The 14,164-nt window shown below is 49.3% G+C and overlaps 5 protein-coding genes across 5 annotated transcripts; 2 read left to right on the forward strand and 3 right to left on the reverse strand.

The window, feature by feature from the left end:
• Positions 1 to 222: 222 nt before the first annotated feature.
• Positions 223 to 2,889, reverse strand: N7511_008236 (putative DUF221 domain protein; the record flags this gene model as incomplete). Its single annotated transcript, XM_057130613.1, has 4 exons — positions 223 to 1,217; positions 1,276 to 2,440; positions 2,501 to 2,665; positions 2,722 to 2,889. 4 exons carry the CDS (start codon positions 2,887 to 2,889, stop codon positions 223 to 225), a joined length of 2,493 nt encoding a protein of 830 aa, XP_056982396.1.
• Positions 2,890 to 3,463: 574 nt separating this feature from the next.
• N7511_008237 (putative glycogen debranching enzyme Gdb1) lies at positions 3,464 to 8,194 on the reverse strand (the record flags this gene model as incomplete). The annotated part of the gene is made up of 3 exons (XM_057130614.1): positions 3,464 to 3,532; positions 3,595 to 7,912; positions 7,977 to 8,194. 3 exons carry the CDS (start codon positions 8,192 to 8,194, stop codon positions 3,464 to 3,466), a joined length of 4,605 nt encoding a protein of 1,534 aa, XP_056982397.1.
• A 1,187-nt stretch (positions 8,195 to 9,381) lies between these two features.
• Positions 9,382 to 10,367, forward strand: N7511_008238 (DUF3425 domain-containing protein; the record flags this gene model as incomplete). Its single annotated transcript, XM_057130615.1, has 2 exons — positions 9,382 to 9,505; positions 9,568 to 10,367. The coding sequence occupies 2 exons, from the start codon at positions 9,382 to 9,384 to the stop codon at positions 10,365 to 10,367; spliced, it is 924 nt and encodes a 307-aa protein (XP_056982398.1).
• A 592-nt stretch (positions 10,368 to 10,959) lies between these two features.
• On the forward strand, positions 10,960 to 12,006 carry N7511_008239 (aldo/keto reductase family protein; the record flags this gene model as incomplete). The annotated part of the gene is made up of 2 exons (XM_057130616.1): positions 10,960 to 10,999; positions 11,057 to 12,006. 2 exons carry the CDS (start codon positions 10,960 to 10,962, stop codon positions 12,004 to 12,006), a joined length of 990 nt encoding a protein of 329 aa, XP_056982399.1.
• A 604-nt stretch (positions 12,007 to 12,610) lies between these two features.
• N7511_008240 (glycerol-3-phosphate dehydrogenase family protein) lies at positions 12,611 to 14,101 on the reverse strand (the record flags this gene model as incomplete). The annotated part of the gene is made up of 4 exons (XM_057130617.1): positions 12,611 to 12,692; positions 12,758 to 12,809; positions 12,860 to 13,983; positions 14,040 to 14,101. The coding sequence occupies 4 exons, from the start codon at positions 14,099 to 14,101 to the stop codon at positions 12,611 to 12,613; spliced, it is 1,320 nt and encodes a 439-aa protein (XP_056982400.1).
• Positions 14,102 to 14,164: the final 63 nt, after the last annotated feature.

Below are 14,164 nucleotides of genomic sequence, written 5' to 3' on the forward strand. Positions count from 1 at the left end.
GGGGAATAACAAGAGCGGAGCAACGCGACAAGAAAAAGAACAAAAGTGCCACACGGGGATATCATAACCATGAGAAAAGATTATACCAGGACATATGAGTGAAATGCAAACGAGCTGTCAGGGTCGTATATCGTGATAAGGTCTGAAAAATATGAAAAGAAAGAATGCGTCTAGGAAATCATGTTATGGCACAATGCTCCAACAGGGGAGTGACGTTCCAGGTTAGACATTGGGCGTCTGATGAGCCACGAAAGGCGAAGTCCCATTGCCTTGAGAGGCATGGTGGGCGCGGTGGGGAAGCCAGGCAGCATGCAGCGGCAAAATAAGACTCGGGTTGACATACTTCTTCAGTCGCAGCTCGAGATCCTGTCCACCAATGTGAATGGGCAGGCTGTCGCGGTCCAAGCCCGATGGCGGTGAGAAGGACGATGAAGGGGAGGGGGAGAGATCGCCACCACCCGGTTGGTCTCGATTGATGCTCTTGAGGGCAATAAACTTCATCAGAGGCTCGTAGGTTCTTCCGAACCAGTATGAAAACCAGACGGTGAAGCCGAGAAGTGGCACAAGGAGCAACGAACGAGTGATGGCTCGGCGCAGGGCTAAAACGCCAATCATGGCAAGTTGGTGGACCAAGAGGCCAACAAATACGCGATTGCAGATCATGGGCCATGCGCGGCCGGTAGAATGCTGCTGGTGGTCCATAGCGTACAAAAGCTGGTACTTGTAGATGAACTTGCCAACCGTAAAGTAGATCAAGCCGAACAGGCAGACCAACCATGAGCTCGGGAAGACACTATACACCACGCAGATGATGAGAACCAGGATGGTCTGCGGGATAGAGAAGCCGTAGCTGAACTTCGGAGGAGTGTTAAGCTCCGCATACTCTCGTGGTGTTCGGGCCGATAGGAAGTGGAGCGGATATAGCGCAACACTTCCAAACTCGAGAAGCCTAAAGGGGAAAAGACCAAGGCCTTGAAGGATCAAGAGGTTGATGTAGAATGGCGCAAGACCTTCGAGAGACTTTGCGAGAGCGAACGCAATTGTCGTCGAGTCCTTGAATGCATCCCGGAGATTTTCCCAAAATCCGTAGAAACCGCTAGCCGTTCCGAACACAGTGAACAGGAGGAAAAGGTTGAAGAACGAGAAGAAGAAATTCTTGGAGATAATCGATAGTTCGACATCACCGCGTGACACCATTCCTTGATTATTTGATAGCCCTGGGAGTATCATTAGCAATTTGAGCACAAAAAGAGCGCATCCTGGTTGAAAGCTTACACTCGTAGACGTAAGGGACAGCAACTGTCAACAGCGAGAAGGCGAGAGTTGGCAAACCAGTCTGAACCAAAGACTTAAGAATTGCGTGTTCTTGAAGGAACTCTGCAAGCTGGGGAACAATCTTATGCAGAGTCTCCAGTTCCAGCAAAGATGCGATAGGAACCAACAACACGGACCAGAAGACAGTCAAGAACCCAATGACAGCAGTGATAGACCACGACTGAACCATTCTTCGGGTCCGAGATAAATATGTATTCTTCCAAATAACATCTGCAGGCGCCGGAGCAAGTCGGGCGAACATTTGCATTGGGTGTGGATCGAGAATTGCCTGCACGAGCATTTGAGATGAAGCAATAGACTCCATAGTCACAAATGCGATTTCTGTAGCTGGGTATTCTTTCTCGCGGGCACTCTGAATATATTCATCGATTTTCCGCAGTTTCTCCTCGTAATAGTCGATCGCGTCGATCATTCGGAAGCGAAGCTTGAACGAACCATACCAGATGCGGACTTTGGGCCTCTCCTGGGAATAATTCGAAACATGGTCTCGTTCGGACTCCGATAGCAACCCAGACTGTTCGTTGTCATCGTCCCGCGCCTGTTGGTTGGTCAAAGGCAAAGTATTACCATCGCTTTTAGGTCGCTTATAGCCAAGGTGCTTCGTCCATGCCCGCTCAAGTTCTCGAACAACCTTCAGTCGCTCATCGATCAGTTCATCCAGTTCTCGCCACTTGCGGCAGATCGTGATACTCTCAACCTTGCCGACACGGAGACCTTCAATAAATTCTTTGATTTTTTCCTCGGTTTCCAGATCTTGCGGAACTCCCGACAAGCGAATGGTCCGATCAGTTGTACTGGTTTGGTTACCGAGATAGGTTTGCCGCGTGCGAATGATTTGTTTCGTTTCTTGAAGAAGCATGTAGAAAGCCAAGCCGCTGAAGACGTAAACGAACAAGACATATATCCATAGATATCCCGGGTCGGTGATAGGCTTGTCCTTCCCAAGATCATCGACGCGAGTTATCGTGCTGTTGTCAGGAACGTTGTCCCATCCTGGTAATCCATATTGACCGGTGTATTTGTAGTGAAGCGGGAGAATGATTGCGACAGCGAAGATAAAGATGGCTAGAAGGAACCGGATCGCAAACTTGAAGAAAGACAGGAACTATCCAGAATTAGGATTAGCAAATGGCAATCGCCACGGAATTCTCTATTGACAACATACCACGTAGGCATCCAACCCGGCGGACTGGAGCACTTCCTCTTCGGTGATTCCATGAAGGACAGGAATCCAACCAAAAAGAGTATTCGGAAGCTCAGGTAAGCGCGAAGCGGCGTTTCGTTGTCTTCGTCGGGCAGCGTACAGCTCGGTCCACTTTGGTCGCAAGATCTATAAATATGCAACTAGTCAGCGAAGAACATACATCCACAGTCACAGGCACTTACACAAAACGTCAAGAAAGCTCCCAAGCCCAGCGCAGAACTAATCACGAACTGCGTATACAGATCGCGCTGCTCTCTCAACTGATCTTCCCACCGCCTCTCGCCTCCGTGATCTGGCTTGTCGGCGAGCGCAGTTAGCAACGCAGTGGCCGCCGATGCTGTTAGAGACATGGCGCTGGGTTCAAAGGGGGATTCGCGCTCCGGGATTCCGTGCTGGAAAAGACGAGCGAGGGGCTGTCGGAGCTAGTATTTGATCAAGGGCATGCGGCAGGTTTCCGTTGATCGGTAGTTGGGTACAATCGACTGACGTCAGGCAGATCGGTGATCAAATCTCGGGTCCGACTCGATAGATGGTTATAATTCGATGCAATTGTTTGAGACGCCTCAGAACTGACTTGAAGGAATTGTGATCGGTAAGTTGCCCCCTTTGTTTTTCTGCTTTTCGCAAACCTTCAATGACGACTCCCGTCCCCTGCAGGTGGATGAGTCATCATGTACGTGGTCGATTTGCATGAACTAACTTAATGGTCATGTGGCATGACAGCATCTTGCTTATGTTGAGAGATATCATAACAAATCTAGGTAGAGCTCTATGTACGAAAGCAAATAAATAACATGCTGTGCAACCAGTTAGACCTGTTGATGCTAAACAAGAAATTCAAAGTATTATGTGGATCTCGCGTGCAATGTGCCCAAACAACCATAACTAATCTTAAATCGGATACCATAATGACAGAAAATAGATCTACGAATGCTTGGATGCATCATAATAGACATCCAGCAGACATCCAGCAGACCAGGATTGAGTGGGCGACTGTATTGTAAGTGGTGTTAGTATGCAATTGGGAACAGGATTATCAGAGCAAAGAAACTTACCGAGTCATCGCAATGCTCTCCACCCTTGTTGGACAACTCTGTCAAACCCCTCCAAGGACTCTCTCGCATAGCCTTCTTGCAACCATCAAGACGGCGAGTGACTTGTTGGAAGCATTCCGTTCGTTCCTCGGGTGTTTTTCGGCGGAGGAGATCGAAATGCAGCAAGGCACGCAGGTAATAACCACGTTGCCAGACCCATTCTGGCCCTTGGTGGTAGTTACGCCCCTTTGCAGTCGCGAAGTCAGTCGAATCATCGGAGTTGACATAGTATGGGCGATAGTTGAGATCGGATGGGTCCAGAGTGGCCATGCCCACAGGACCCACAATGGCGGAGTCGGCAATGGACAGAGCAACGAGAGCCTTGGTAGGCGTGAAGAGGTCTGGGGCAACCGACATGGCAATGGGGAAGTTGGCACGCAGTTGATAGTCTTCGTATGGCTTTCCGGACTTGTAGAGATCCTTGTAGATTCCACGGCGGTTGATGATCTTAGGGTCCACATCATACTGGCTGTCCTCACTGGGGTCGACGGGTACGAAATAGCATCGCTCAAAGTTGTCCTTGATTTTGCCGGCCCATTCAGCGAAAGTAATCTTCTTGCCATCAGCAATTTCCACGCCTTCGTGAGGGTAGACCTTGGATTTGTGAAGACGAGCTACCCACGCCAGGGCGCTATAGGCAAGACCAGTGATCTCGATAGCAGCGCCATCACGGGGTGTACCGGGAACACCCTTGTTGCCAGCCTTGGAGCTTTCACCCATCTTGTCTTGCCAGGTACCACAGTTGTCTTGGTTGCCACCGAAAATGATACCAGTATCCCAGTCAACCTTGATATCAATCTGGAAACCCTCAGGCTTCATTTGAACGTCCAAGTCCGAACCAGCGTTGTACTCTCTGAAGGACATACCGTGAGCATGTCTTTGGAACACTTCCTGAATGACTTCAATAACGGTTGGAGACTGAGAGTATGCCCGAGGGTCATCAAAGGGGAACCATGTGTCATCGTAAGGCAAGAAACGCCTCGGGACCTTCTCTTGCAAGATATCAATTCCGTTGGGTGCCATTTCAGTAAAGTCCTGAATTGCTTGCAAGAAGAACCAGACCGAGTCACGGGAGTTGTATCTTGGTAGCTTGCCACTGCTAAGCAGGTTAGGGATCATGCCATGCTTGAGAACACTGGCAAAAGCAATGATGTGCTGCTTAGCATCGTCGAAGCGACCGGTGACAAGGAAGAGGCCTCGGATAGAGATGAAGATATCACGACCCCAGCATCTCGCCCAGTCGACTGCAAAGTGAGGCAAGCCAGCGGCAAGACTAGGGACCTGCTTGGTGGGCCACAATGAAGCAGACTTGACGTAGCCCGTCTGCTGGATGCTGACCATTGCCAATTGGTGAATAAACTCCTGGCCGTGGCGCACATTATCGCCAAGCAGATGAATACCACGCTTCCAAGCAGCATTGTAAGCGACCTGGATAATGATGGCAAAGTATCTCGGGAAGAGGAAGTTTGGCAGCTCGCGAACAGCATCAAACTTTTCATGCAGCCATGAAGCCGGCTTCTGCAGAGCATTGTATCCTTCCTTGGAAGCTGCCTTTTCAAGACGCCCAATGATGTAATCTGAAGCCCACTGGCCCTGTCGCAGGTGGTCACAGAGTGAATGGCCGAGCTGATTGTATTTGATGATGTCTTCCAAAACACTCCACCAACCTTGAAGTCCAGCATATACAAGCGCTCCATGATTAGGGATACTGTATACGCCATCTTGGCCATCGCTTGAGTCTCTCTCTTCCGCATCGCAGCGATACAGCGCAAAGTTCAAATCGACCAAGCTGAGCTCAGAGAATGCTTCATCTGCGCCGTTGGTGAGATTGTTCTCAAATCCATCTGCGTGATCAGCACCAGGGATCGAGGTCTCAAATAGAGCAATAGAACCAGGAACAAGGGTATCGAGAACGGAGATAGTGACATCCTGGCCCTTCTGTTCGATCTTGGTACTTTCGATATCGCGTGTACGACTGGGAAGACCTGCCAAGAGCTTGTCATCGGCCAGGACCTTTGCCTTTGCTTCCTCTCCAGCATCGACCTCAAGTTGCCAGGAGCCAATGAATTTGGCGTTGGTGCCAGCGATATGAGTTGGGGGCAGGATTGCGCCGCTCTCGTTACCTGGGAAGGCAGTATGCGCGATCAAGAAGATACCCTTCCTGGTTTTGGGGTGGACTCTGTGAACCGTAATGAATTCACCGTCATGATGAATGTGGGTCTCATCATAGCCTTCTACTCCCATCATGGTGTGGAGTTCATTCAAGAGCTTCTTGACTCCACCGATCCCACCCTCTCCAGAACCAGTTGGTAGGCTCTGAATGTCCGAGGACTGCGATGCATATTGTCTAGTTTCGTGAACAAGATCAATCAGTTTAGGGTAGATCTCGTCGTAACCCATCACACTTCCTGTGGCCGACGCGCACATTGCGACCAATGCAGCGTTTGGCAGAGTATCTCTAGCATCGCGCTTCTGTGCAGGCACTTCATTGTCGTGGGTACAGTCCATGAAAAGGGCCGGAACAGGGCATGGCCGAATGTGCGTGATCTCTTCATCTGACTTGCCAGACTTGGCGGAAGCAATTGCGTGGCTACTGCCAGCCGAAGGGAGATTTACTTCGAAGCTGCCGATTGGACGACCACCGTGACGATGAACGAGACGACTCAACTCTTCGGTGCTCCAGGCTTGCATAGCTTCCCGAATCAAAGCATTGATACCCAGTCGCTTGACGAAGACATAGTCAGCATCTTCTGAGCCCGTGAAGAGCTCTGCAAAGACAGTAAGATCAGGTCGAACTTTGCGTGCTTCATCAAGCAGGTATTCTGCAACCGCAAGTGGGGTCGAATGACAGTTGTCAATCCGGAAGCCAGAGAAGTACTTGGCCATAAGGCGGGTGTATCGGGTCATGAAGTCCCAAAGGAAAGGGCTGTCTTCAGGGGAGGATCCATATCGAAGCTTCACACAGTCGCCCCATACGATCACCTCGCGGCGCAGGTATGCCCTAGAATCAGGGCCAGCGTTGTCTCGCATGGCATCGGCATTCCAAATCCAACCGTTGTTTACCAATGCAAGGGCCTTGGGGTTGTGCTTTTTCGTGACTTCGTTGACCGGAAGACGTGTGAAGTAGGTCTCGAATAGAGGGTTCTCTTTGGTGACGGGGCCCATCTTGGGACCGTGGTCCTCAACTCTGAGATACTTGACACGATTAAACAATTGATCCATAATCTCAGCGACGTCTCCATCATATTCTGCGTAGAGAGGCGCGTTGGCTTCATCAAGGAGCTTGGATAAGGTATCTTCGGCCTCAGAAAAGTTGGTGTTTGCTTCGTCGTAATCCCCGAAAAGCACAGTCAAAGCGACAGCGCCGAATTTGGGATCAATGGCACGACCGAACCGTCCAAGAACTTGTTTAACATCAGGTATACCGCATTCACGCGTGACGTTGGCTTGCTGCTTAAGAGACCAACCCTTAAACTGATGCATATCATGGCGTTCAAGGAGTGAATGATCAATCTTTCCGCGCTTCCATTCATCCAAAATACGCTTGGTATCATTCTTTACGTCGAGCACGTAGAATTCCCACAAGCGAATACCATCAATGACTTGCTTTCGCGCAACGTTCATGACTTTTACCAGATCATCCTCTGATTTAAAGTCTGTAGGAAGACCGAGTTCTTGGAGATCGTCTCCAAATTTCAACAGCGCAGTGTCCAACTCGAGGGCTGCTTCCAACCACGGTGCAGTCTCCACGCTGTATCCAGACTCTGGATGCTCCTCAAGCCACTTGCTGTTATTGGCAGTGTGATTCCAGACTACATCAGTCAGAGTGAGGAGTCCATACTCCTTCTCCATTTTCGCGACTAGTGCAGCGACATCATCCTCCCCGTTGGGGAAGAAAGCACTATCAAAGGCTAACTGATCGAAAATGCTGTACGGGGAATTCGAGGATCCGCGCTCCATTAGGGGTGTGAAATGAACCATGTTATAGTTCCGTTCACCAATGCCTCGAAGGTGTCTATCCCAGTCTGTAGGGTATTGACCCATAAACTTTGAGATCACTGAGAAGATGGACAGCGCGTTGAGCGGCAAATCCTTTCCTTGAAGAGTGAGTTTTGGCGACACATCAATGTAATGCACGGGAGTCTCAGTCGGCTCTGGACAAGGCACATCCTCCACAGAAAATTCCGGTAGCGGAGTGAATGTTGTGTAGAACGCGAATGCACCGGCAAAAGCCACAGGAATATCGATCTGGATGTTCTCATTGAAATTGGGTTGCAATCTATTCTTGGTTAGTAATTGCGACCTTGCATCTCACAAAAAGCGAGCGGGATAGAGATATTTACTTGAACTCCCGGAAAGAATAGCGCTCGAATGGCTTGCCCTCTTCAGGAATGTTCACCCAGAGGGTACCCTGTCGACAGATCGAGCTCGTACCCTCGATGATGAAACGGAGCACATATCCACCCTTTGGTGGAGGAGGCAGGTAGATGTACCCACCAGGCACATCTGGAGATCCATCGTCCTTCAAGGGAAGCAGGTAGACCTGACGTGAGGAGCTCATTGCAGCTGTTCGGCAACGATTTGATCAAGCTGGGAATTGCTCAATGGACTGTGAGAGTAGAGGAGAATCTAAAGCGATTCACCTTACTTTCACCTAGAAAGCGCAGAGAAATGGGGAGAGTAGAAAAGGAAAAAAAAGCGAAGAAAAAGCAGGGCACAGAGGGAGCCGAGCGTTCCCCTCAGTCCCGTGTTCCTGGAGAAAGCCCAGACCTGCGGGGAATGACATCATGCATTTGCTTGTCTTGGCACATGTTTTGAGCTCTATATATTCCACTTGCCTCTTTCACTAGGGCTCCATTGGATGCGCCACAAAGCCTGCTACGTAATAAGCTATGCAGCAAATCTCTCATGTACTTTGCGGGAGTTGGATCTCGACTTTCAGAAGAATGGCGTTGTGAATAAGAGCGCGGAAACGGAATGAGCCTCGCTTCCTGATTGCGTTATTTGATATTCCAGTCTAGAGTTTGCATCATTCAACCATCTATGGCATTTGATGCATCAAGTAGTATTTAAATTGGATCCGGATCACAAATAGATTCAACATGGACATGAAACAGAGGAAGCCAGCGCGCAACCTCTGGGCAACCCGTGTTGGAAATCTCCCGCTTCTTCGTATTACCTTAAGACCATGAGTCCGAAATTATCCGGTTTTGTATTATTTGTTCGAATTTACCAAACGCAATACAAAAGAAGGGGGTTACATTCCCATAGCTCCAATGTTGGTAGTTCAAAATCAAAGTTTTTTAGGGTTCGGTCTCGAAATCGGAACACGGTTCGCTTTTTGAAGTCTAAATTAACCTACTGAGGCATGGATTGTTCATAGTAGACATTGATCTGTTTTTGACTATTGAAAAAGGCGAATCTCTCATATCAGGAGGGCCACCGAGAGTGACAGCATTCGATGAGTAGACACCTACTTATACGTTCATAGATCGGAAGCAGAAAGAAGCCCCACCCTTTAAACAACTTAATGTTCAAGTAGCTCACGAATAAGGCAGCTTAAAAGAGCCAAGCTAAAGGGGAACTAGGCCGCAAAAATGGCTAGGCGGCCCAAGGCGGAAGTACTACCCATAAGGGCGCCAGCAGAGCCGGGGCGGAGCGCCAAGCCTGGCTTCGCTTGTTCGCATCTAGAAATCTTTATCTTGGACATGTTTCAACTACCCATCGAAAACATTTCCAATGCTCATGATGAAAGCTATCACTGGAGATATCCCCCGAGGGGGTGCATTTGGCAAGTCTTTTAACAGCCGTGACCAGAACGCCAAAACGGAACGACGCAGGCTGCAGAACAGACGAAATGCACGGGCTTGGAGTGAGTGATTTGGCCTCTTGGTTTCAAAGACTGACATGAGTCACTGATCTGATGGTTCATAGGACACCGCCAACGGATGATAAGAGACTCCGAAGAGTCAGCGCAAAGAGAGGGCTGGGAGAAAGCTCAACTCACAGCTGAGAAAGATTTCGTTGGATCAATACAAACTCCCACCCTGGATTTCACCGAATTAATCAAGATCTCCCGGGAGCAAAGTGAAAATAACGGAAAAGTATTTAGGCAATGTCACTTGTCTCACCCGGATCTCTATCATCTTTTGACGCTCTTCGAATCTGCAGCCTATCGAAGCTACTGTGGGAATCCCCAGGTCGATCACCGCTTAACGTTAGTCAGGCTCAACGTGTTTCGAGCCTTTGTGAGGAACATGACAGCCCTTGGATATACCCGAGAATGGATGACCGATGACTCTCCCTCGCGCTTTAGTGTCATGGGGCCCCATCCGGAGTTCCAGAATGCGGTGGCTATTCCAGCCAGTTTACAACCTACGATATTACAACGGAAGCAGCCTCACCATCCGTGGCTGGACTTCTTTCCCTTTGCGCGCCTCCGCGATAACCTAATACGGCATGCAGATCTCATGGACAATTCTCAACTTTGCCGAGACTTGATGGGATTTTGGACTATGCCGGACGAAGAAAATTGTATGATTGTCTGGGGCGATCCCTGGGATCCGATGAACTGGGAGATCACCGAGACATTTCTACACAGGTGGGGTTGGCTGGTGAAGGGTTGCCCGGAGATCATCTGGTCCACCAACTTTTGGCGCCGGGTCAGAGGAGAGAAGCGGTTGGCTTACAGAGTCTCCTTTGACGAGAAGTGTGGATCTGCTACCCAACCTTAGCGACTTTCTGAGGTAAATTAACGCCTCGCGAACGGTCTCGGTACAGTGAAAATTGCAAAGCCGAAGATCATCACTCCCTTTTCTTGATTGTATGATGAGTTGAATCTATTTTCGGCTACATCGGACATGGCTGCTTCTTCTCTCTACGGGGGTACCCTGGCCGACCAATTCAACCTTGCAAATCCATGCCAAGTGCACAGATCAGGCGGCTATATGTGGGTCTTCATCGGGTTCTCCACTTTCTGTCGGCCGACCTTAATTCCGTATAGTTCCGCATCGGATTTCGGCCCGGCTCATGGATTCATAACTTATGGGAAAGAGAAGGGCTAAATCTTGTTCCAGGTTTATTTCTAACGGTGATTATAAAGATGCACATGACGCACCTGGGCCCTGGAGGTTACGAGTATTTCAGTATCTCCGATAAAATGTTGCAAAAACAAGCTCCACCCGGCATTATCTCTATTGGGTATCCGCTTCAAGTATGCGGGAACTTCGGCCGATGGCACTGAAGGAATTGCAGTATTGGAAAGTATTTTAATCTAAAGTGATCAAGCTTCTCCTAAATTTTAGCATATTGCACCACAATTTTACGATGAAGCTTGTTTTCGGATCTATGAATATTGGCGAGCCAGGTAACTAGCAACCAAATTTTCACAACTGAGAGATGCATTGACTAACGATTACACAAGGCGATGGTCGAACTCGCGTCCATACCCTGGCAGAAGCCAAGGAGATGATCGATCTATTCAAAAGCTATGGCAATGTCGACATCGATACCGCTCGTCTCTACGGTGACGGATCCTCCGAAACATTCTTGGGCAACATAAGCCCAACGGGCGTGAACCTTGACACAAAGCTATTCCCCTCAGCCGCCAATCCAAAAATGGCCTTGATGGGAACCCCCTACCACCACAGCGCCAAGGATCTACGCCTCGGCTTGATGCGAAGTCTCGAAGCACTCAAAGTTCCCAAGGTGCATATCTGGTATCTCCACAGTCCGGACCGCACAGTCCCCTTCGAAGAAACTCTCTGCGAAGTGAACAAGCTCTACCAAGAAGGATACTTTGAGAAGCTGGGAATCAGTAACTACCAATCCTGGGAAGTTGCAAGGTTGTGTGAGATCTCCGAGAAAAATGGCTGGGTCAAGCCCAGCGTTTGTCAAGGAATCTACAATGCTTTTCATCGAGCGGTAGAGCCAGAGCTCTTGCGTTGCCTTCGACACTACGATATCGCATTCTACTGCTTCAACCCACTTGCCGCCGGTATGTTGACCAGTAGATACTCGCGTGAGAAGCCTGAGGCAGCGATCGGCGGGAGATTCGATCTGAACACTGGTCCTGGAGCTCTGGCTCGTCGGAGATACTACCAAGATGTGGACTTCGACGCGCTTGACATTCTACGGCCTGTTGCGCAGAAGCACGGTCTGACGGAGATCGAGTGTGCCCTTAGATGGTTATCTCATCACTCGCAATTAGTGGCCGAAAACGGTGATGGCGTGGTTATTGGATCCAGTAGCCTTCAACAGCTCAGAGAGAATATGGAGGCTATGAAGGGTGGTCCTCTTCCAGAGGAGGTTGTCGACGCCTTAAATAAGGGATGGGAAGTTATTCGCGGGAAAGAACTTCTGTACTGGCACTAACTATTTCCCCATTGAATGTATAATTGTATCTTCCTGTTTGCATAAATAAATATTAGAACAAGGGCTCAGGGCTTTGTGTCAAGTGTGGGATCTGCAGATTCTTCGTATACTAAGCTCAAAGAATTCTACACGTATGAGCTAGTCCGTTTGAAGGGCTTCTTCATTGCCAAAAAATGATTGGCAGTCTACCGCTTGATGTTCTTATTCCAATCCCAAGCATCTTTCACAAAGGTTCAGGTCATTTGGGGTTCAATACCTTTGCTCTCGAAAAGTTCCAGCATTTGATGTTAATAGATGTACTTGAGCTCAAGGGTACAAATATGATATATGCAACTTGGATTGAGATACGTGCATACAGTCTATGATGCCGGGTCTAATTATCAACTGCGAATAAATTGATCCCTGGTAGTGGCCTACAACGTGAGATAAGGTCTCTGGTAGGGCGTAGTATGCAGATGGAGGGGAATCGATGTCATATTTCATATGGGGTCAAATCCTCAGTATATTCCACATTTTAACCAATTCTCTAGCGTAAATCGATACATGAAGTTCATAAGTACAGGTCATGAGAGTCTATAATGTTCAAAGTCGATCCTGGCCCAAATTATAACCGTGCAGCGGTGAACCGAGCGCCGTCATCAGCATGCGAAGTTTGAGCAGAAGTCGAGGTACGGGCTTGAAGGGGGCTATCGGGGCAAATTGTTCAATTAACAACACAAACAAGAATGAAAGGCATGAAAAGGGATTTTACCGCTCAATGAAGTTGGGAATATCCTCAACCTTCATCTTTCCTTCCAAGATACCTGCGTATTGTTAGCTGAGTTCTAAAGAGCATAGAGCGGGGAAAGCTTACGGTAAACGGCAGTGAACAGAGGGAACTGCTCCTCCATGTCTTGGTTCTTGAGGAAGCTGTTGACCTCGTAAGCAGTCAGGGTACCCTGAAGCTTCTGGCCATTGAGCTCGGTCTTCTCAATCTCCTCGATGGGAAGGTTGCGCTCCACGCTGTGCATGGCACAGCGGAAGTTACGACCACCGCTGCAGCTAGTAATCAAATCAGCGACACCAGCACTTTCATCGGTGAAAGTGCGCTGTTCAATGGTGGCGCTGAAGAATTGATCACCGAACTTAACCATCTCCATCAGACCAACACGCATGACAGCAGCCTTGGCGTTGTCACCCCAGCCCATGCCGACAACCCAGCCAGCAGCCAGAGCAACGACGTTCTTGAGAGCGCCACTGATGGACACACCAGCAACATCGTTCACCACGCGGACGTGGAAGTATGGGCGGTGGAAAACAGCCTTGAGGACTGCATGGTCAATGGGTGGGTAGGCTGAGGGAAGAGCCTGCAGCTTGGTATCCGAAATCTTTCCAGAGACATCCTTGTGCTGGAACTCCACGAGGTTGGTCTGGGAGGAGGAAGGCGAACGCTGAGGAGTAGGAGCTTTGGAGTCCATGTGTGGGGGGTCATAGGCAACGCTGGTCTCGGACCACTTCTCCCGGGCAACCTCGTTGGCAATGTTGGCGCCGGAAAGAGCACCACAATAGATGCCAAGAGTCTTGCCAATTGTCTCAGAGAACAGGTTGATACCACTTTCGTTGACATCGACACCCTTGATACAAGAGATACCACGAGCATAAGGCAGGATCTTACCCTTGATCTGTTCGCATGTCTTGATGATGAACTGATGGGGCAGGTTGAAGATAAGAATAGTGGCGTCTTTGACAGCATCCTCCAGGGACGGGTTGGCGTGCAAGTTGACCGGCAACTGAACTCCTGCAAGGTACTTGATATTCTCATGGGTACGGTTAATCACCTCAGTCAACTTCTGGGGACCGGTGAATGAGGGGTCGTAGTTCTGCGAGTCCTTGGGGACCTCGACATTCTCCTCATACACCCACATCTCAACTTTCTCTTCGAAGAGATCCGAGTTGCTCGCGGCATTTTCGGCGACGATCTTGGCGATAGCGGTACCCCTGCACACAAACTACTGTTAGCACTTGTTGTGGGAGAAGATTTTTTTGTCCCTTACCAGTTACCAGAGCCCACCACGGCGAGCTTGTGCTTGCGCTGGAATTGAGCGATAGAACCCATGGTGTGTGTAGAAGTAACAAATGATCGACGGGTACAAGGTCCGGGGATGGTGGGTTTTAAAGG

Source organism: Penicillium nucicola, assembly GCF_028828085.1.
Source record: "Penicillium nucicola strain IBT 29836 chromosome Unknown utg000008l, whole genome shotgun sequence".
In the NCBI taxonomy this organism is placed as follows: Eukaryota; Fungi; Ascomycota; class Eurotiomycetes; order Eurotiales; family Aspergillaceae; genus Penicillium; species Penicillium nucicola.